Genomic DNA, 24514 nt, shown 5'->3' on the forward strand with positions numbered 1-24514 from the left:
TCAAAAAATCTTTACCAATATATTATGAAAATTTTGAAGAGTGTACTATGAAATCATCAAATTATAAGTGTGGTGTACGTTTACACAATTTCGTGGTTGTCAAACAAATATAAATCAAGAGCAAAAATCAGTCTTACGTCAGAATTGAGATGGAATGTGAGAAGAATAAATTCAGTGTACGAATATAAAAAACCTCTCTTAATTTTTTTTAAATTAAATTTGATAGGCTTTTTTCTTTTTTCTCTTGTACAAACCAATGTTTAGCCCTGCGTTTCCTACCTGCTGTTGTTATACAAAAGTTTCGCGAAAATGGAAAGACCCACTCTAAGATCAAATCCTCAAATAGTTCGTTTGGGTTAATTGCTTAATTTGTGCATAAAAGATTCAGCCCTAAAGATTAGGCGAGGGTCGAATCCGATCACCAAATGCTATCGATTCAAAGTCCACTCGAAAACCGCACGAGATTTGCAAGTCGATGACGCGGTCTGTATATTAACTCGATCATTACAAGCGGGGTGAACGAGAAAAAAACTCGAGTTAATTGCAGCTTGATTAAAGACCGCAGCGAGGGCGCGATTATAAGAGGGGTGCGCACACACGCGCTGGGGTAATTGCAAAAATCGACCCACCTTTATGGGGCATCTTCCACAAAGCCTCAGCACACGACGATTCCCTCAGCGAAAGCGTCTTTGCCGCTGAGATCACTGGAGAAAACCCGCCCGGAGTCGGGACGGGTCCGGACGTCGCTCCCAGGTTGTCCTCTTAGAAGCACCTGAAGAACAAATAGTTAGGATACTCAGATCGTTTTGCTTTGGATGGTTTCGAGAAAAGAGGCTTAGTTTAAGGCTTTGAGAGGGTCTTAAATAAATCTTAACAAAAGGCGCTTCGGTGTATTTGTTGACTTTTCAAATAAGTTTGACACTAAAACTACAGTTGGTGGTTTGCTCAAACACCGATTATCCACCTCATTAACAACTTGCAGAACTATAAATATCCTAATTCTAACAGTGAAATATTGAATCAAAATGACCTGTTGAAATATTGTAAGTACCTACTTATTAAAAATTTAATATATATTTATTCTGTCTGCATTTTTTCATTTCCGTGAAGAGTTATGCGTGTCTCACAAAGTTATTATTTTTGTGATTTTAATTTCATGATATCTTCACGTTATAAAAAACTGTGGGATTTAAGTAATTTGCGACAATAAGTAACTTTGGCCAAACATACGACACATGCGATGACAATAATCCACCCCATCCCTTTAAAGAGTTATTATGATTTATAACTTTGGTCAACTTTTCTTATTGCCGTGAAGATACAATACTTAGCAAATCTTAACCAATTAACAATAACACCATTTATTATCCGATGACTAAAAGAATGGTCAGGATATAACAGAATAGTTACAAAAATATCATGTTAGGTGGTATAATAGTTTTTAATTTTTATAAAATACCTACTAACGAACAAAATTTTTACAGAATTACCACAATGCAGATCTAAATTAATTAGAATTTTGCAGTTCTTTCTTTGTGTTTTGATTAACCTTTCTTGTCGACAAAATTTACATCATCACAGTGCATGGGTTCTACGCGTCGTTCACTATTTGACGGACTCTACTTTACTTAAGTAAAATTTAATTGTAAAAATCCAGAGAAAGACAAATTATTAGATTTTATGCACAGCTATGGATTGTATCATATGGTTAACTTTCCCACAAGAAAACAAAATTGTCTAGACAATATATTCAGTAATTTAGATCCAGTATATTGTAAAACTAGACCCGTAGACACAGGCATATCTGATCATTTGGCAATTGCACTAGAGCTCCAGTTAGCGGCAGATGTGACAAACAATCCTATATATAAAATAGTACGACCGATAACAGTGTCTGGTCAAAACAATCTTTTTCATTTTCTATCTGTAGCTGACTGGAGTTTTATTCTTTCAGAAGACCTAGAACTGAATACCAAATTCCTTAAGTTTATAGACATAGTAATACATAATGTAAATTTGGCATTACCAACAAAATCAATTAAGGTATCCAGCTCTAGCAATATGAACACAATTAAATGGTTTGACAAGGAGTTAATTGACATGCGCAGTACACTGCGTGCTTTAACAGAAATCGACAAAATATGCCCAACTGATAAAACAAAAGAAGCCAAAAACAAATTTAAATTACTGTATCGTGAAAAAATTAAATATAAGAAATTTATATACAATGAAAAAACGATTGCTACAGCAAGTAACAAAATCAAGGCAATGTGGGCAATAGTTAATCAACACCGTAGTAAATACGCAGTCCCAAATAGTGAATCAAATAAGTGCAGTATCCCATGTGATGTATTTAATAATTTTTTTGTAAATGCTGCATCAAATATCACATGTAACGATAATGAAGACAAAGGCACTAGCTGTGATTTTAACTGTGATCAAAATGTAAACTCCGTCTGTGATATTGATGTACCTGATTTACCACTATCTAATAAGTCTTTTTTAAATGTGTGTCGTGCCTTACATGTCAGTTTTGAGTTTAAACCAGTATCTTGTGTAATAGTTAGAGAGGCAATTGAGAATATAAAAAGTAAGAACTCTAATGATGTATACAACATCAATGTAAAAATTATAAAGTCCATTAAGAATATCATCATATCGCCACTTACTAAGCTGATAAATCTTTGCATAGCGGGTTCCACGTTTCCGGACTGTTTAAAAAAAGCTGTAGTTGTACCAATATATAAGCGAGGAGATCCGAATAACCCGTCAAACTATCGGCCTATAGCGTTATTGCCAATATTTGGCAAAGTACTTGAAAAAATACTGTTCAATCAACTAAACAGCTTTTTTGAAACAAATAACCTTTTCTCAAGGAGCCAGTACGGGTGTAGGAAACAGTCTTCCACAATTGATGCTGTGCAAGAACTTGTTCATTTTATGTCCACATGTTTAGAAGAGAAACAAGTGGGCGTTTCAGCTTTTTTGGACCTTTCGAAGGCGTTCGACTGCGTTTCCCATAATATTTTATTGAAAAAATTAGCCATTTATAATTTAAAACCGTCTAGTATCAATATGGTTTCTTCTTATCTAAACAATAGATCTCAGGTGGTTAAACAAAATGAAAAATTGTCAAGAAGTTTAATTATTCATAAAGGGGTACCTCAGGGATCGATTCTAGGCCCGCTCTTATTCTTAATATTCATAAATGATCTCCCCTCTTCTCTCTCTACAAGGGCAGTACTTTATGCTGACGACACGACTTTGTTAAACAAGGCGACATCAGTTATCGAAGCCATAGCAATGGGCGAGGATGCGCAGTCGGAAGCTTTTGAGTGGTTCAAAAGCAATAGGCTTCAAATTAATCAAGATAAGTCGGAACATATGATTTTTACATTAAAAAGGTTCGAGAACCCCATCCATTTTGCTCATTCAGTAAAATTCTTGGGAATTCATGTAGACAATAAACTTCAGTGGCATGCTCATGGTGAAGAAACCGCCAAGAAAGTCTGTAAAAGTATTTTTTTGTTAAGAAATTTGAAGGGACAGGTTTCAGATCGTATGATGAGAATGGCCTATTTTGCACTATGCCAGTCTCATTTAACATACGGAATTCTTGTATGGGGTCATTCGTGCATTCTCGAGCGGTTGTTCAAACTACAACGAAGAGCAATACGCATTTTGGCAGGAGCTAAATTTAGGGAACACTGCAAAAAGCACTTTATCGAACTAAATATTCTTACTCTACCTAGTATTTATATTCTCAATTGCCTTATTTATGTTAAATCTCACACTGCAGACTATAAACGACACAACGAAATACATAGTCATGACACTAGAAACAATAGTGCGCTATGTTTAAGTAAGGTTAGATTAAAAAAAAATCAAAATAGTGTAAATTATTTTTGTGTGAAACTATTTAATAAATTGCCGATGTCTATTAAAGAACTTAATATGCCAAACTTTAAAACAAAAATCAAAGAATATTTAGGTAAAAAAGCATATTTTAACATAGAAGATTTTCTTACAGATAAAGATATAAACAGACTGAGTTGTTCATAGCTATAGGTAATGATATGACTTGTACGAAACATATTTTGTAACTACGTACTAATAAAGTTATTTATTTATTTATTTATTTATTTATTTATTTACTTTAGCCGACGTTATGTGCACGATGTATTATAAAGTAAAATATCAGTAACACGTACGGTTCAAACTTTAAGTGTGTGCAATAATAACCCTCATCTAAATAATGAACATTCACTTCTTGTTTTATTGGAAGTTATGATATTGATAATTTACAGCCCCCATTGTTTGCCTGAAATGAACACAAGTTCTATGATTCAGCGTACCCAGCAAAAAATTTTAAAAGAAATATCTCACAATATAAGAAATACAAATGAAGGATTAGGTAAATTACAAAATGCTGAAAACAATTCAATAAAAATAATTTTTCTTTATCCTCGCAGAACTTTACACCTAAAATAATTTGCTCTACCGTCGTCTATAAAACCTTGTTCAACGAACATAAATGCACATCGTTAAATGATGTTTTAAGCCTCGGCTTTGGACTCATTAAACACGGGCCGAAGATCCGTTCGGGTTTATCAGTCACGACTGGAATGCGTTCGGTAGCTGTTGTGTTCATTAACCACGGTTTGGTTAAAAACAGTCTGAAATCGAGCTAGTTTTGAATTGTAGGTTGATACACATTTATTCTTATTCAAATAGGTATCGGGCATCACTCAAAGTAAATGCATTATTTTGTACGTGTCAACGCAGGTGGATGCAAAAATGACTGAAAATGAAGACATTTTCAAAGACAGTCTACCTGAAATCAAACAGGCAGCATAAGGTGCACCTGTAAGTAAGGTAAACTATTTATTCTCAGAAGACGTTTTGTTCGCTTACTTTCGAAGCTTGGATAATAATGGTTTTTCCTTGGTACCTAGGTAATAGGTTTATAAACTTCTATAGACACTTATTTTTTAAACAATCGCTTTAGTCTTGAGTAATTGAACACGTGTCTAAAGAGGCGTTCATAAAACTTGTTACCTATAAATACATAACATACTATTTCAAGATATAATACGACATATCAGTGAACTAAATTTAACGTTTTATGGTTGCGTTTAATGTACCTACTGGATTTCTATATATATTTTTTTTTATTATTTTTTTGTATGATTTATCCGAAACAAAATCATATGAATTTTGCATTTAAAATTTCTAAAGAATTTACACAAATCATTCACATGTTTTCAACATCAAAAATAGAGCACTTCTAAAAAAGTTTTTGAAAACTGCCATAACAGGAGAGCTTTCTTAATTCAAAATTTTACGCTGATTTCAAAAAGAAAACGAGAAACACTTAACTTTTAAATAAAATGATTCTAGCGTTTTATTTTCCTTTTGTGTTTTTCCTTAATATATTCTTTTCTGGTAACATTTTCGGATGGTTTTGATTTTTAAATAAAAATAATTCTGGTTTTGCATCAATAGTTCAATACTCTTATTATTTATTTTTTTAATACACCTAGACCAAAAGAAATATGAACACATTGATTCTTAAAGTGTAGCGCGAAAAACATTAATAAGAGTTATAAAATATTCGGTCGTTTGAAATTACTTTTTTTTAGCTGATTGAAAATGGATATTTACAGCCATAAATTTTTCTCATTGTATGAAGCAGCATATTCCGTTAAAACATTTGTTTGAGGGTTCTGGTCGGCTTCTATGATGTTGGGGGAAATTCTTAACCCTCCATCTTTTCTGTACTAAATACCTTCTCTAGATTTACCTGCTAGTTGAAAAGATGGTTTGCTCTTCCTATTTCGGCTCATAACGATCATGCGTTTTGGCTTAGTTTATTTAACTTTGTTCGTACATCAGTATATTTATTAAACAAATAGGTAAACACAAGAATGTTTTTTAATAAATACTAAAAATGTTATCGACTTATTAAGTTATTTAAAGGCATTGATATTTGACAATCATATCAACAATTAATTTCAAATTTATTTTTGGCCTCGACAACTGTAAAACTGACATTTACGTATCGTAGATAGCCATGGTATTTTAATTTTTACACATGGAACTGTCATTTACCAAATTAAAGTGCGGTAATAAACACAGAAATTTTCAGAGTTTTAAAACCCTAGTAACATACAAGAATAACGAAAAAGCCGAAAGAATAGACCTTTCGCACGACTAAGATAATAACCGATTCAATGGCACCAATCAAGTGAAAAAATGGTAATATTTGTCCGCACTCAAATTTAAGTTGGAAACAATGGATCTTCTAAATTAACCACATTTGATTGTTGGATATCGTAGTGTTTGATTTAAAAAATTCATTTTTGCCAACCTTTAAGTGTGGACAAATGTTACAATTTTTTTCACTTGATGGTTGGTACCATTAAATCGGGGCCAATTTAATCAAGGAAAACGTTTATTGTGAAAGATGTTACATAAAAAAAAAGGACAACATTTCCATGAACAAGGAAAAAACGTATAAATCTGCAGGCAAGTGCAACTTTTTGAACCAGAAAATCCAAAATACAGAAGAACTTGACAAAAATCTAATTAATTGAAACAACCAATTTAAATACGGAGTGACTATTAATGTTTGTGATTTCTTGACAGGTTGGCAATATATTTAAAATTGTATGATGGAATACGCTTACCTATATGTCAGAATTGAAAACTATGGACTGACACGCTAACATTGCGGCCAGTAAGTCAGAATTGCTAACTCAAAAATCTGCTGATTCATTAGTAGTCACCCGATATTTGTTATTTATTTATTAAAAATGGAGAAATAAAATGTGGAAACATCGCAAAAGCATGTCGGATGATGAAAATTCTACAGTCTACCGTTAGGAAAATTGCTTCATATGGAATTCAAAATAGAAACGCCAGATAAGACTTTCTGTTTTTCAAGTTTTTAAGAGAACAATGCAGAATTAATAACACAGCTTACAGCTGTACGGCAAAGTTAAAATGGAAATTCAGTAAATAAATAATGATGTTGAATTTTCAGAGTTTAAAAAAGAATATCGGGGAGAGACGGAGAGAACTATCGTATTCATATTTTTGTAGTTTCATTGTTCATGCTGTTAAACAAGCATGTAGTATAGTCCGTGAAAAACTGAACTTTATGTTTATTGGAAGCCCCTAATCGAACAGCTTAGCGTAAGAACGAAGGGAACATGTCGTATGCTTCCAATGGTACGGTTTTGGGACAAAATCAAACATAACAAACACCGTTTACGATGGGTTTGCATCTTGTGCACACGTGCGATCAGGGGAGAAAACCCTATCGTTTTACAATCTTGGAAAGACACTTGGTTTTCATAAGTTTCAGTTTGTTTGAACCCCATGACGAACAATAAACCAAATTGCTCCGCCACTACTTAGCGATTCTTTCGAACCCAGGGGCGTGCCACGGTTAGCTTGAAATACTTTTAACTGAAAAGTGCTTGCACTTCTAATTTTTTTTTGTAGCATAGTTTCTTTAAGTTTTGTGAACCTTTTAAACAAAAAATGAAAAAAATCGCTAGAGCCGTTTTTTAAAAAAACATGTTTTAATGAATTCTACAGAATCAGATCTGTTTAGTTGAGTTGGCTGGGCTTTGAATCGTTTTGTTGTGTGTCAAAAATATGTCAAACTTTGTTACAGTTTAGTGTCATTGGTGCACACACAAAAATGTTTCAAACAGACCATGAAAAAAATAGAAAAAAAGTTTGATCCAATAAAAGAAGATTCAGAAAACGAGTGCAGCGAGCACATTTAGGTATTATTCAAAATTATGTAAGTCCGGAAAACCCAGCAACCTGAACGTGCTCGCTGCGTTTGCATTCTAAAGGTTTTTCTTTTTTCAAAATAATGAGTCTCTAGATTTATTATTTCAAGTACACCTAACCAATTTCGATCAGATCCTTTCTTAATAAGTTCTATGATACTAAAATGTAAAAAAAAGAACGTCTAGAATGCGAGCGTAGCGAGCACGTTTAGGTGTAACTTAAAAAAATGTTTCTTTCTGTGTCCGAGAAGTTAAATTATTAAGAAAAATGTTGTTGTTCAAAGATTGTTCTGATCTGTGGAACTGAAACATTCTGAAAGTGCTCGCTACGCTCGTCTTTTAGAAGTTGATTTGTTTTAGAATAATTTATCTCCATACAGAAATCTCGAAAATGATCATAATTACAACTTAAGTAGATTTAATGACCGTTTACTCGTAAATCATTTTATGACACTAAATTAATAATAATAAAAAAAATGATTGAAAGCTGCTTCGACAGAACTGCCCTCGCACCTAAACTACAGTCAAACATATTCAGCATTTTTGAGTTGAGTTTTTACTTTTGCATTTTAACACCCTTAAATTTCACAAGTTTCTACAAGATTAATAGAGGCAAAATCAGTTTTATCTTGACTTTAATGCGACGTAGACAAAATATAAAGTACCCAAAAATAACTCGAATTATCCTACAAAATTATTACGTGCCCTTTGCGAATACAATAGGTTTCATGTTTAAATTTGTGTTTTATTTACACGTTTAAATCACATTCGAATTCACATATTTATTCTCAAAATTGGACCTTTGATATAAAAAAACAATATTTTGGAAATATTTCAAAAACGGTCCTAACGATTTTTTTCTTTTTGGATCTAAAATGTTTACACAATTTAACGAGACTATACTGCGCAAAAAAATCAGAGGTGCAAGCACTTTTAAGTTAAAAATATTTCAAGTTAACCACGCGTGGTTAGCTCGAGTACATAGGGTAAATGTGTACAAGAGTACGCACTTAGTGTAAAACTGTCAACAACTTTTTAATTTTTTTGGATAGACAAATTTTATGATATGGGTTCGTTATATACATGTTTAGAGATCAGATATATTTAATTGTACGCCTCAACACCACTATATTTTAAGAGTAATTTCAATTTTTGTCAAGATGTGTAAATGCGCACTGTTAGACAGTTCATTGCACAAGAGTGCGCATTTGAACGCTTATGAGTACGCATTACATTTTATGAAAAAATATTTGTTTCTAAGGTGAAAATAAATGGGAATAAGTGACTACAGACTACACATAAAACGGGAGACCTATTTCTTCGTACTCTAGGGGTCTTGAAAAGACGAGAAAACGTAAAAATAGAAAGTCGGTCGACGGACTCGATTACAACACGCTCAGGAAGTAAAAATAAAAAAAAATCACCATAACCACCACCCCACAACTCGAGAAGCAGTACAAAGTAGTAGAGTTAAATAATTCATTACCGTATGATATGTATCTCCAAGACTATTAGACTACATATTGCAAGCAATACGCACGCTTATACAATACCTCGCTGCGCACTCTTGTACATTTGTACATAACCTAATGTTTTCAAAGTTAAAAGCTTTTGATGGACAGAAAGTGTAAAACTGTTAGTGTATAACGACACCTTAAAAGTTACAACTAATGAAAATTATTACTGTAAAATAAAAGAACTGGTACGTACCTTACAAAAAACTAAAACTATGAGCGGTAAAAATTACATCCACACAACGTGTGAACATAAAATCGTCAGTACGACCAAACTATAAACTATATTCAGGTCACTTTTGCACCTTTATCTCAGGTTTAACATTAAATTCTGAATGGTATAACTTCATCTTACCCAGATGGCACTAATAAGCAGAAATCATCAGTGCGTACTCTTATACATATGCGCACTCTTGTACACATTTACCCTAGTCGTAAAAGGTGTTTAGATTCAAACAGATCGGTACCACAAATTTCACCGTATTATCCCTCCGTTCTTACTCCATCCTCCTCGCCCCAATAAATCCCTTAAGATTATGGTAATGATAATTTATGCCCAAGAAAGAACCAAAGGTTCTATGAATCAGATGTGTATACTAAACTCACTTGACACCTTGTAAAATTTTTATGACTTAAGCGGCTTAAGTCAAACCACCCTTATAAGTCAAACTGGCTCTTGTAAGCTTTAGGAACGTGAACCGCAAGCATTATTAGTGTTCATTGTTGCCATAATGGAGCTGTAAAGTTTTACTAGGTATATGTGAGCTGAATTAAGTTATACAACAGCCAGTTTGACTAAAGGGTGCTTTAGCTTAAGCCGCTTAAGTCATAAAAGTGTTACAAGGTGTATGTCAAGTGAGTCTAGTATATCAATAAAATTTCAAATTAAAATGGTCGACGGCGTCCAATTCGCAGATCCTTTCGGACAAGCAACTCAAAAGCAGGGGAAGCGTTGTAAATTATTATTATTATTATTATTACAATCCTGAGCAGTTTATTGGGGGCTTCCAACAAGCATTAAAATCAATGTTCACTGGTCAAAACCTAAGCGACAAATTTTGAAGGTTTACATGTATTTCTCATAGTATTTCCACTCCACTAGTAACTTTTTAAGCGACTCATAGTATTTACAAAATACAAATAAAAACTGTAATGAGTTATTAAGAGTTTTCTACTCCCGTGTCTAAACATGAGCCGTGACTAAACAGATACCTAAGTTAAAATTAGACGCGCTGTTTTTAGTCACAGCCTAAAGTTGAGTCTTCTCAAATTGACAGTTCGTAAATTTTAACGTATTGACCTGAGTTGAATTTTCTTTAAAACAGAACGAGTAACTTATTGCCGACCAAATCCAAGTAATTTTGATAGATTGCGGGACTGATATTACTGTCCTTAATTGACATCGGGGGTGGTACAGCACCAGAGTTTCTTAAGGCTAAATTGTGTTAATGTGTTTAATTTTTTATAACCATGTTTTTCGGCGTTTCATGACTCCTAGAATACGAAAACATAGGGTTCTCATTTCCGTCAAAACTCGTGACTAAAAAAACGGTTATAGAACTTGCTACATAATAGTAATGCTGTTAATCATTATAAACATTTGCTCCAGTTTAGACCATAACTGCACCACAATTTTAACTGTATGGAAAATTTTTTGAAATCACTAAAAAATCTTTATTTACGATAAATAACGATGTTGAATAGACAATGTTCGTGTGTGTTAATTAACACACTAATCTGTTTAATCTAAATTAAACGCATAGATCTACAACCTACTCATATTATTTTTCAAACTAGGTAATTATAAAAATTATTAAAATATGTATATCTATGTATATGAAAAATATCTTTGTTCATGCTTGCTTGCCACATAGTGAACCGTCGATTCTACTACGACTACTAAAATTGTTTAGGAGAGTTTCTCATATTATCTCATCGAGTTATAGACAACGACGACAACACATCATATATGCACACACTCCATTAATATAAATCATCGACACCGGTACCATCAGGAGTCGAATTATTCAGTTGTCAAAGTTTGAAAAGGTTAACATCTTGCTCAGCGATCACATGCATTGTTTGTTTAGAAAACGCGGTTATGTTTTAGCCGCTAGTGGGGTGATATATGAACATGAGTAGCAAAGATCTATGACAAGCTTCGACCATTGTTCGCGACGGGTGGTCGGTAACCACCGCAGTTAAATGAAGACAAATTCAAGCCCGGTTTGGTTCGAGCTTTGAACGCGACCGCTGATTGCGCGACGAGACAAACGTGACGAAGCGATTGCTGAAAGCTGCCTTTTTCATTTTTGCATCGATATACATATTGGAGCGAAAAATCACTTTTTCGTCACCCGGTTTCAGCAGTTTTACGTCTTTCGTTCCAAAAACACGTAGGATAACGGTAACGAGCGTTTTAAAATATTAACTTTTTTTGATTGTATTGATCCAGTATAAATGAGAAAAATATTAAGAAAAAAGTTTTTACAACTCATAAAATTTTCTTCAAGCGGCAAAAGTGTGGAAGCTAAATTATTTTGTAATTAGCAGAACGTCGCGGAAACCGAAGGAAGGAACTGATAAAACTTTTTTTGTACTAAAATTTCATTTTTTTTTTAATTGTGATAATAAATTAGTCTGGCATTATTGTGTAGCATATGTACTAAGTGATTCAGATAAACTTTAATCTAGTAGATAACACAAACTATATGACACCTCGTTAATCTAAGATCTACTTGATTAAAGTTCAACTGAATCACTCAGTACATCAGCGATCAACTCCCTGCTTACTCAAAATTCTCCGTCGTCGTGTTCACACTTTTTTTTTAATAAATGCTGATGAAAAATTCATTCTAAAATGAATCGTTTGTTTCTAATAGAATTTTTAAGCTATAAGAAAGAATCGAGTCCATCAGACATAATCTTCGTAACTACTGGACCGATTGTTGTCGAATTTTGTATGTAGGTATGTACATAGGTAGGTAGGTATATTAGGAATGTAGATGGTAAAACGCTAAACAAAATTTGATTAAGCATCCCCACCAACAATTTGATGACGTTATACAGTAATAGCTCCTATACTTGTGGTCTATGACTCTGCTTTGAGATTTTTCTCTAAACAGCCAAATGTTAACTAAAAATTAACGCAATATAATAACATTTTACCACTAACTCAGGATATAACCGGCCGTGACCATACAGTTAAGGCGTCAGTATGCGGACCGGCGGTCGCACGTTCGATGGCAAACTTGGCCGTTTTTTTTCTGTTTTTCTCTCTTTTTTTGTTGGCCAAATTAAGAACGAGTCACCCCATTTTATCAAAAAGGTGAAAATGCGTAAGTTTTTGTAATAATAATATTCACAACATTCTGTTCATCTGTGGCTTAATAATTTTAGTTCTCTGTTTTGAGGCAACAAGCTCATTCAAATCAAACAAATTTTGACGTGACGTTCTTCCGATGTATGACCAAATACTTGAAGTTAAACTTTGTTATTATTGCTGAGAGGCCATTTTTTCTTTTGTTTATCTATTTTAAATATATTTTACATGTCCGTACTTGTGCAATTTGCACAAGCGCGTAGTTCCAGTTTGCAGAGAATACATTTATCATTACCAAAGAAATACACGTAGTGCTTGAAACTTGTAGGAATTTTTTAATAAATTTTTAGGTATTTTCAATGTCTAAGGAATTTTGCCAACGCTGATTGTTATTTTTGTTTCTTCAAATTAAATTCTAAGATATTTTTGCAAAAAAACGAAATTGATTTAGAAGCCGTTGTAAAAAATGTTTTAAAATATGAACCAACATCTATACCGACCACTGACGTTTGAAGTTTTCAGTATATAAACCTAATTAGTATAATTACACATAGGTATACGTCCAAATTTTCTGACCGAAAAAATTGGCGGTATTTTTTTTATTACCCTGAATAAAAAAATTGAAACCATCAGGTATAAATAATTTTCTCGTTTATAATTTGCATTATGTTAAGATGATAATACATATGTTATTATACAGAGATTTACTTATCGAGATCTACATGGTGTAAACTTTAAGTTCTGTTAATGGTTTTTCTGCTACATTTTAGAACCAAAAACATTCCAATTAGAAATTAAAATAATAATTCCAACAGCTTAATCATTTTACCTGATATTTAATATTTTTAATGGCATATGTCTCCTGACATTTACATACATTTTCAGATTGTATTATATTCATTTAGAGCCGATTTAGGAAAGGTCAATTAAATATTTGATTGGGATTAAATTTTGAATGCAGCATTAAACCATGTGACCTATGCTATGCCAATCAGATGTCTCTAAACGCCTCATCAAATGCGTGATTAACTTAATCTCAATTAAAATATTCTATAAAGTGGCCCTTATTCTCGTACATATTTCTGTAATTTCGGGTTCTTCGATTGAAATTATTCTTATGTTATTATTTGTTGTTGTTTTTTTTTTTTTCTTATTTTCTAGTGTAAAACAAATAGATCGACCATCTGCGTATTAAATAGGTACTCATTTCGATATTCTTTATACAAAAAAGTCAGATATGTGCATCAGTTTTGTCGCTCTGAGTATTGATTATTATTATTATTAGCTCAGTGGCAAATCTGAAAAACAGAATTTATTTTCTTACTAAACTTAAAATTGACAATCTAATATAATAACTCTGGTTGATATAGCAGATATATTTTTATTTTAAACTGATTTGGCAAGAATTCTGCAAGGAGTATTAAAGAAGTAAGACGATTAATCTAGAATTTTCCAATAACGTTCAAAAAAATCACAACATGATTAAAATTAAATTCGGATTTTTGCAAGACGACACAAACTACATTTTACTGTAGAAAACACCTCAAAAATTGTTACAATTGTTCTAGAAAACGTGTAATAAACAAGCAGTCATCCAACTCTAAAATGCCCGTAGCTAAATTATATAAAGCTGAATAACATTATTTAAATGCAAAGCATTTTTTATTACTGTAAACGTAGTTTTTTATAGTAGGAATGTTCATTTATTTTACTATAGCGTATATGTATTAGATGGGCACATTTTGCACATTAATATTCATCATCCTTAATACATTAAAACCACTAAATTGATTATACTTTTTTAAAAATGTGTCACTTGTGTTATTTAAAACGACCTAAATGTCATTTTTAAACTTGAAACACATTAATTAGAGATGGCATTACCGAGACTAAAGAAATTCAACGGTTTTTAAAATTCAACTTAAAAAGTTAAAAAATAGCAGCAACGTTCCAAATATTAGGTATTATCCGTTTCAGATTTTGTTTAACATCACACATTGTTTCGTTTATTAGTTAAGATAGTAATTTACGATAACAACTAAGTTAAAGGACATGCGAAAATGTAGTCAAAGTGTGATAAACTTAACTGCCTTCACACGCACGGCACAAATTTTTTTAAGTCAAAGAAGTTTTATTATTTTTTTTGAGATGACTTTTATAGACTAGTGTACGCACTTTTATGCACTTGGTCGTCAAAAATACCCTACAGAATTAGATAAAAAAAAAATAATTTCTAGGTAGTATTTTTTTTTTAGAGACAGAAATATTATAAGCAGATAATCTTTGTCTGGTCGTTCGAATATTGAGTAGAGCGCATCACTTCCGCCGCCCAGTTTCCTTACCATAACGAAACTGAAATCAACAGTAAGTATTTCTTTTTTTACTAATAAAATCTGATGTATCTATTATTAGAGGAAAGAACATTTCAAAACCACTAAGTGCTCGTTTCATATTATATTAAAAAAAATCACATCCACGTTAAAGACAGCTTGTTTAAAAGACGTAACTTAATTGATTAATCTAGTCACTGTTAATTTAAATGTCAGTTATTTAACTTGATTAGTTTACATAATTTTGCTGTATTTATGTCAGCATTATGTTGACGTTCTTCACAACATCTTGCAATTTTTTTAATCGAATCTGAAACAAATCTATTTTGAAGAAAAAAAAGTCAAAATTTGCACCATGGAGTGAAATATGTAACTCCAAAACTCAGTAGATAAACTTATATTTAAAATTTATTTAAAAATAAGTTATTAATTTTGTAATTTTCTGATCGCATACTTTTATTGTTTATAATTGATTGTGCTGTTAATTTGGCTCTTTTCTGTTACAGAAAAAAATGTGTTTTCGCTAGTTGTTAATTGTAATATTTTGACAACTCCGTTATTTTTTTATTTTTTTTAACACATTTTTAAGAAAAAATTATTTTTAAATATGCGCTAAAGCTACAGGTAATATATTTTATAAGATGTTTATCTACTTACATTAAAATGAGTACCTACAGTTTGGCTTAAAACAAATGGTAACTTATATTTCTTCAAACCATTTTTTTATAATTAAATATTTCAGATGTCCTATTATGAAAAATAAGATCGTCCGTCGCAATAAATGAAACAATATTGTGGTGACAAATAAATATTAACGTTCTTATTTTTCCGGTATTCATTTTTATCTACGACTCAAAAAACTTGGCACATACAGAAGATAACATCCTCGTTTTCAAGCAAAAAAACACATGCTATTATGAGAGTAAACAAAAGTGATATTAATTGTACTGCGCCAGTTTCATCTTTTTTTAACACAACAGAAGTTTTTCATTGTTAAAGATTATGTTTTGTTAAAACAATATAGCTTAAAAACTTTACAGACACTTTTTTACCAAAAAATCGTTCACATTATTCTAGTTTTCTTGTTCGTTTTCCACAGGAAGTTAATATAAAGTCTGAGACACACAAAGTCATCACTTGAAATCCGTCGGTTCTTTCATAGCCTTTCACAATGCCTGCACAAGTGCACCTTTTCACCTCGAAATCTACAGAAATGCAAACGTTGCTAGCCCCTTTGAATCGCAACAATTTCGCATAACCCGCGTATATCAAAGCCTTCCCGGTGAAAGCATCTTTGTACGTTTAACCGGCGCATTAACAGAACCTCTTGCTTTGATCTGGCAAGTCTTTCATCTCAGCCTTCGTTAAATATAAAAATGTATTTTTAATTGCGAGCCGCCTCAATGCCACTCTCAACCCTCGATCTGCCCTCACCCCTCAACATAATTGCGACATGTGACCCTTACCTTTTCGGCAAATTACTGAACATGTCACAAAAAAACACTCGCGAACTAAAGCTAAGCCCACACCAACTCGCGCTCGATTTGCTTCGTCTAATTTGGTCACGTGCTCAAACTGCATACGATGAGATCCACTGTGCTTTACCATGCGGAGCGAAGCAAAAGACTGGCTTCAGCATCACGTCACTCGTTCAAGGATGACTTGATCTGCGTACGGGGCGTGGCGGCGCTGGCCCCGCCCCGCGGAGTGGGGACCGCGGCAGATCTTCACGATTCTTCCGCGATTTCTTCGATATCGCCCGGAAACGATCGCTATCGATCGGAAATCGCGATTGTTTCGGCGTGGCGATGAGGCCGAAGTGAGGTTAAGTCAGGTTAGCGCCGTTATCGAGGTGTTGCTTCGAGGAAAGAGGCGTTATCAGCGATTCGGTGCGCTCGAGTGGCCCGCTGATCGCGCCTTTTGATTGGCGGAAGAACAGGCGCCATTGTTTCCGGATTGGGGCGCGGCGGCGCATTTCAAAGCGACGCTCGCCCGCAGCGGCGTCGGAGGAACATTAGCGTCTCGACGTCGACAACTTGACGACGCTTCGAGCGATTCTGCAAAGAACAAGTTCTGTTGTTCATTAAGTTTTTGGCCCCGGGTGTGTGCGACAAGGCTGAGATGCCGACAGGTGAGATTTGTTCCAAGATTTCAAAGCTTTTAGTTAATTAGATTTGGTTTACATGAAGGGACCACGTGCATGGCTTTAATTGAGCTTGAATGTATTTGTGGTGGGGTACATGTTTGTTTTGAGTGAGATAATTTTAGACTTAAGATGATAGGATGCTAATTTTTTTATTCAACGACTACCTACTACATTATTGTTGAGGGTAATGCGTTTATCTTAATTTAATATGTATTAATGTGATGTTTTTTTTATGTGTCCCTTGATGTTAACTTAAGCGATTTGTGTTACGTCCTGATTTATATTCTATTTATGGTGTATTTTAAGTGAAACAAAAGAATCATCTCATTATGTTGGTATGTTGATTAAATTTAACTTCCGCTTTTGACAAGTACATCAGATGGTTTTTCATTTTTATGTAGGTACACGTCCAATCTTGGAAACTAAAAAATATATTTAAATAAAACTTATCAAACAATGCTCATTTTTAAATAAACTAAAAATAAAACAGTAGCTTCCTAAATATAGTGAAACACACTGTATATATACGTAGCTATCATTAAGAATATTATATCTCTAAACTAATTATTATTGTTGAAGGAAGTTATAACATGTGTTCGTTCACATTACCCCATCAACTTTGTTCTTTTTTTTGATCCTGGAACAAAATTTTTAATTATTTATTTATTGTACCTACTCAGAAGACAGTGGTAAGTATTTCCAAAAAGCAAATCGAAATGTTTAATTTTGATTTTTTTCTTATAAAGTACCTAATATTTGCCTTAAAAGTGGCAATTGTAACACCAGACTAACGACTATAAACAAATTAGGTATACACAGTGCTTACATTAATTTGTTGTTTTTGTTCTCTCTAGCCTGAAAGTGATCAGTGATCACTCACTGTGCATGTTGTGCTAAAAAATTAAAGTACCTATTTCAAAACTTAGAACCGATTAAACAAAATGCAATTACATATTTGATTAGGTACTGTTAAATTTTTAACGTAGTATTAAACTACCACGTGACCTATTCTTCGCCAATCAGATATCTCTAAACGCCTCGTCAAAGGCGCAACTTACTGAACGTATCCAAGTTGCGCCCGCTACCTGAGTTTTCGAGTTCAAAAAGTCCGAATTGCCCACATTTTACTGTAGGTGAATGTTCCGAGTTGCGCCCGCTACCTGGAAATATTATCACACCTACCCCGTTTTATTCTCCATGAATTAGGTAAAATTTCGTGGGAGGTTTTTTTCATAATCTCTAAGTACCTATGGCGTTTTTCTTCATTAAAGAAAACCAAATTTTTATATAAAGACAAATTTCTTTAATATTTCGAAAAGGTAAACCTATTAAGATGACAAGAACTAAATGAGTTATTAACTATATTTCGCGTGGAACGATTTGCAAGCATTTGTTGTTGCTCCTCAAAATTTTTCACTGTGGATCCACATGATACGGTAAACATTGTTTACCGAAAATACCTGTACTATCGACTGATATTTTTTTAAACAAAAATATAGCAGCCACATTCCGTTATAAAAATCATAATAATCAAACTAAGTAACAAATTCGTGAATCTTTTTTTATGGTTATTAATAAGAATTACTGGACATTATTAAGTATTATATTTTAAACGTTGGTTTATTTTTCAAGACAGCTGCCGTCCGCAATGAACAGTGTTTGTATAATAAAACATATATTCTGAAGCGTTAATAACCTTTATAGACAGATTTTTTTACATAATTAATAACTGTCTTAGGTATATGTAATAACTGTACTAAAAAAGTAACATTTCCATGTTAATTTTACCGATTAAAATCAAAATTTTGTCACAATCGCTCAATCTATATCTTGTAGAACAAAAGATATTATATTGCAAAAAATCGTTAAAGATTTCTTTGACTTTTGAGATCCTTAATTGAGCAAAACGTTATAACGAAACTTTGCTTCATTAAAATAATATTTGGTAAAACTGAAAGTGCTTTTTAAAATACTTTTCTTCGTATTCTTTTAGTTATTTTCACAGAACTTCCCCCGCCTTTGAAACACAACAAATGCTACATGCGTCTCCACATACATCTGCAATAAAGATACTATGAATAAAATAAACTGCGATATTACATGTTATTGCCTGCATTGAGACAACTTGCCGGTTTGTCGATACAATTGTTAAACTACATATTAATTTACGAAATGTACAGCGGCAGTACCTATATCTAATAATAAAACTGGAAATTTTCAAAAAACATAAATAACAGCACCTATTTCAAAAGTCTATGGTAAAATACTATCTGCATATGTACAAAACTACAAAACAAAGTTTATTAAGTATTAATATTAAATTATTGTTCAATATCGTTACATTTTTAAATTGTATGTTGTTTTTCAATAAAATAATGTTTCATAATTATTTTTCGGCTTCATCTGATTTGTAGGCCTCGGCTACGCCTCGCCCTCAAACTTAAGATCGGCCGAAAAATTTCTCTTTACAGACTTGGTACATAAATAACTATTTCGGCCGATCTGAAGTTTACAAATCAGATGAGGCCAAAAAAAATCTTTTTGACAGAGGTCCCCACACTTTTTTAGGCGACTATACAGAAAGATACTTGGTTATTTAAATAGTTTTGAGGTTAAAAAAATTGATACCGTCATATTTCAGAACGATATTCCCTAAAGGTGGACTTCAAATATCAGAAAGACTCTGTTTGCCAGCCCTTTCGGCTTTTTTATTTACAAAAATGTTGGATAAAACACATACCTACCTATCCAAGGACGCAAAAGTAAGTTTTTGACATTTGTTGAGTACAAAAAAGTGACAAGTGGATCCAAAAAGAATACATAAACAAGACGTAAAACATCTAGATTTTAATGCTCCCCTAAAAAAACTTTTTTTTTTTCGGTTGAGATATACCTAGGTAGTCATGCCAGAAACTATTTTTTTTGCATTTTTATGTATCTAAGTGATTTAAGTGATTTTTTGTAAAAAAAATATCTTCAGTGTCATTAAAATCTGTTCAACATTATTGCAAACACTATTTATTAACATAGCAAAGGGCTTCACCAACTTTATTTTTTCGAGAAATACTTACATAGTACGGTATATAAAAAAAAATGTGAAAGTATAGTTCCGAAATGAAATATTTAAGCATATAAGCACGTGTGTAATTTTTATTTTTGCCAAAAACATTTTTGTGTACAAACAAGTTTTTGAAATTATTCAAGCATTCTTCTAGATTTGTTATTTTTTTGTTACAAAAAGAAAACTTCTAAAAGTTCCATTGTGAAGTTCTATAGGTATATGCGAACAGGGTATGTTTCTATACGTACTACTTTATATACATCTAATCCAGTTTTTAAACGAAAAATTACATTTAAATCGCTACGTTTCATACCCGGAATGATACTTTAACCAACATATCCGAAAATACGATTCGAAAGATCAAAAAACTTTTGAAAATGACTTACATAATAACTGTAATTTAACAATAAAGTACGTGTGCAAAATTCATTATATTGAGTTACTAACGACAGGTAAGTTTAGGTAAAAAAAAAATTATCATAAAAAGTTTTATTGCGAAAACACATATTGACATAAAAATGTTATTTTTTTTATCGCTGTACAAAAATAACAATTTTGTTTGTTGATATTAAAATTTATAAAAGATTTTGCGTTCAGAAGAATTTTATAAAATATAATAATAATAATAGAACACCTTCATAACTTTTATTGCTTCTACAGTTACATATATATAAATAATAAATAATACCTAAATTATAAACATAAATTACAACAGCGCTCTTAGCCTTAACATGTTTAATATAAAACTCTATAGGTATTCGTTTAAGATTACATAATTTGCTGTTGACAAATTGTTTACAACATTATTGTGATCATTATCTACGGGAGAAAAACTCTATAAATTTTATATACCTATTGAATATTTGTATAAATTTTAAACCTAATGATATTAGGTATATTGTGTCTGAAATACCTAACAAACGAATGCAAAATTTAAAATGTCTACAACAAATTGTCTTTCTTTGATGACCAACGAGGAAACCCAAAAAACGTTAAACAGTTCCTTCGCTAGAGGCTAATTTGGAAATTCATTTCCTACTCCTGAATTACTCGCGTGCAGGGCCGAATTAAGGAGCCCCCAGAGCCTGTAAGCGGTGTGAACTTCCGAGTGGCCCGGACTTCCACCGTTTCGAGAAACCTGTTATTATAAGTATTTAGAACAAAGAGAGCCCCAATTACATAAAAGAAATGCCTGAAGCATTGTTGACACTTATTTTTAAACTTTTTCCTTTCTTGTTATTTATTATCGGTGTGAAGAACATATCGAACTATCGGCATGATATATAGGTAACTTCGAATGACATTCTGACATGTGACATTCTGTTTATAATTCAAATTTACATTTAACGTTAAATAATAAACACATTAAAAAAATTGAATTGTGAGATATTTCGTTGTGTGGAAAATTTTTGTTTTTGTTTTTTTTTTCTTAAAAGCACCCATCTGTGGCCAAAATTGATTTTTGAAGATAATAACTGATCTACGAGGGGATATTGATAAATAACCGACAAATGAGGTTTACCATACACAATAATAAAGAGTTGTTTTGTGATAAAAAGATCAGAATGTTACACAATGAATTTTTAAAGGAAACATGTTTGATAAAAATCTCAGTTTGGATAAAACTGGGTATCGAACAGTGATTAGGTAGATTCTTGTTTTTAAAAGGGTTGCCCGACAAAAAAATCTATCCGGATTGTCGAATTTGAGAAAGAAAAATCAACATCAGAAATGAGCACCGTCTTAAAAGACTTTTTTTGCTTTAACTATTGAAAAAAATTATATTGGACATGACATGTTTTTGGAAATTTGACGAATTGGGCTGAAACGTGCTAATGTAGCTAATATTTTAAATGAACATCATGTTTGGGTTTGAACAAATTATTTGCCCAATGGTTTCTTATGACTAATGAAATGCTAATCAAAAACGACTCAAATGAAACAAGGATCTGTCATTGGAAACAAAAAAATGACCAAAAGTATTAAAAGACCATGAATTCCGTATCCAAAAATGGACAGGAAAAGTCTTCGCGCACTTTTTTTGCAACAAGAACGAAATAATTATACTGTACTGCTGAGAATAGGGTGCTGATGCGAAAATCTTATTCTACATTATTGACTATATTTTAAGAAAAAACACAGAAACTCCATAGAAAAATTTTCAAAAATGTGCTTTATTCGCAGGACAATGCTTCCTTTCACAAATCTTATTTTTGGTTACCTTACAGAAAATTGATAAAATAGGTTTTGAATTGATTGTCCAAACAAATGTTTGCGAAATTTAGTTCATCAGATGATTGTATATTTTTAAGGCTTGCAACTAATTTTGTGAGCGTTATGCTAAGTGTACCTAGTCAAAAAGTTATTAAAATGAATGTATAATTAAATAAAAAATATTTCACAACATTTTTAATATAAACCTCCAACCACAATGATTATTTCGTACTTCAGAATCACAAAATTTGAAATTATTCTAAAGCTAATTCGTTTAAAAATGTTAAAGCTAATATGATTGTTACAAGCTGTAAGAATGTATGTAGTCATTATATGTGCAAAATTTTGAAGAATATTATAATAAATGAAAATGATTCAGAAAACAGCTGAAAAATACAACATATTTTTTTTGAAAAAAAAATCCGTAAATAAAAAAAATGATAAAATGTCAGTAGGAATAATGTTTAAATTTTTGTTCTTTTGTAGGTCGTCATTTACGATATTCTCAGATAATATATAGTTAATACAAACTTTTGTTGCACAAAAAGAATAGAGATATTTAATACTATACTAATATAAATGGTAACAGTGAGAATTGAAGAATATAATTTTTTTATTTATTAGATTTACCTATACATAAAATTTTATACAAATATTTGTCTTTGTTACACTACGCTAGAAAAAAAGAATTAAATTTAGTTATGGTTACAAAACTGCAGCTGACAATATTGCTTTTTGATATTATGATGTTTTGTGGTTTAAATTAATTACTTATTCGCCGTAAATATTCACGCCCGGTTGTTTCACACCTGTGGTGACCTTTTTTCAGTCGATATCATTCAATGTTTCATTATATGGTTAATTCATCTCAAAAAATTCAATACAAAGAGTAAATTGGGCAGCTATATGTTAAAAAAGGCATCCACTGGCAAATAAAATATCCGATAAAGTAGATATGTCAACTTAATTATTATTGAAGTTAGATGTTTAATTAATTTTGGGTTTGATTTTCCCTGTATTGACTTTGAGTTAAACATACTTTAGTATGTATGTATTAATTTACTCATATGTATGTTATCTTAAAATAGCCCTATTGCTATATGCACATATGTAATTCTATTTTTCTTTCGTTCCAGGATTATCGTAAATTTCCAGATGGAGCTTCTACACGACACAAAAGCCTCTTCATGTCTCTGTCCCCATCATCATCATTAAATACATATCAAAGCACTTTCTTGTTACAGTATTTGCCATTCCTTTTTTCCTGTCCCCGCCGTGGGCCAAATCCGACGACATCCCAACTGTCCAAAAGTAGACACGAGACAAGAGACCACCCCAGTCATGAAACGTCTTTTTTCTCGAAACTGCAACAAACCACCTTTTATATTTCTGTGTACAACAAATTTCAAGTAGACATGTGAAACAAGATCCAGTTGACCGTACTAAGCCGCTTATGATGGTTTCAATTATCCCAATTAATTAACCCGATCAATCTCAAGATACGTTATTATCGTCCGTCCACCTTGTCTCATATTGAGTGGATGCAGATCAGGTGAACGGTCTGATTAATAAGTCTGGTCTATTATTGGACTGCGGCGAGGTTATTGATACGTTTATTTGTAGTTATAATAATCGACGTTGAGTGTGGGCTAAAGTTTATCGTGTTATTAGTTGCGTAATCAAGAATTAGGCTCGTACGAAGGGCGACACCCCTACGTAAGGCTCCCTACTATTTACATTATTTGTAACGATTCAATTTCTATTGCTTTGATGAATGAGGGTGTTTTTATCCTGGTTGTAGGCTGTTGAGGGATCTAAATACAGTTATAATAATTGTATTAATTTATTACTGCGAGAAATTCTGCTCACGGATATATCATACCCTATATAAAATACCAAAAAAATAATACGCGGTGCCTTTGAAGTTTGAGAAATTCAATAGCAGAATAAAAATTTTGTTTATACAAGGAACAAAAGAAGAGAATGTTTCGTATTGTGTTTTCCGAGGTATGAGGATGCATCGTATTTTAAACAACTGACGGAACTACATACATACATAAAGTTGAAGCGAAACCTAATCCTCAAACAGAAAAAAGTAAATTTGAATAAATATATAATA

The 24514-nt window shown here is 32.3% G+C and overlaps 2 protein-coding genes and 1 long non-coding RNA gene across 4 annotated transcripts in view; 2 read left to right on the forward strand and 1 right to left on the reverse strand.

Moving 5' to 3' along the window:
- The window catches only part of LOC135129933 (paired box protein Pax-6), an 86713-nt gene extending 70140 nt beyond the window's left edge, over positions 1 to 16573 (reverse strand). For both annotated transcript variants that reach the window (XM_064057211.1, XM_064057205.1), the window contains exons 1-2: positions 16441 to 16573; positions 630 to 772 (exon numbers count right to left, since the gene is read on the reverse strand). The gene's annotated coding sequence lies outside the window, so the exon portion shown is untranslated. The remainder of the gene's footprint in view (positions 1 to 629; positions 773 to 16440) is intronic.
- Positions 150 to 4857, forward strand: LOC135128952 (uncharacterized). The gene is made up of 5 exons (XM_064056066.1): positions 150 to 156; positions 383 to 515; positions 559 to 753; positions 1725 to 3867; positions 4735 to 4857. The coding sequence occupies exons 1-5, from the start codon at positions 150 to 152 to the stop codon at positions 4855 to 4857; spliced, it is 2601 nt and encodes an 866-aa protein (XP_063912136.1).
- A 394-nt stretch (positions 16574 to 16967) lies between the features above and the next one.
- Positions 16968 to 23837, forward strand: LOC135121852 (uncharacterized). The gene is made up of 2 exons (XR_010279146.1): positions 16968 to 17105; positions 23532 to 23837. It is a non-coding gene; the product is annotated as an uncharacterized LOC135121852 (long non-coding RNA).
- Positions 23838 to 24514: the final 677 nt, after the last annotated feature.

The sequence above is a fragment of the Zophobas morio genome, unplaced genomic scaffold, assembly GCF_036711695.1.
Source record: "Zophobas morio isolate AGI-343-1 ecotype UQ-CSIRO unplaced genomic scaffold, CSIRO_AGI_Zmor_V1 ptg000002l, whole genome shotgun sequence".
Taxonomy (NCBI): Eukaryota; Metazoa; Arthropoda; class Insecta; order Coleoptera; family Tenebrionidae; genus Zophobas; species Zophobas morio.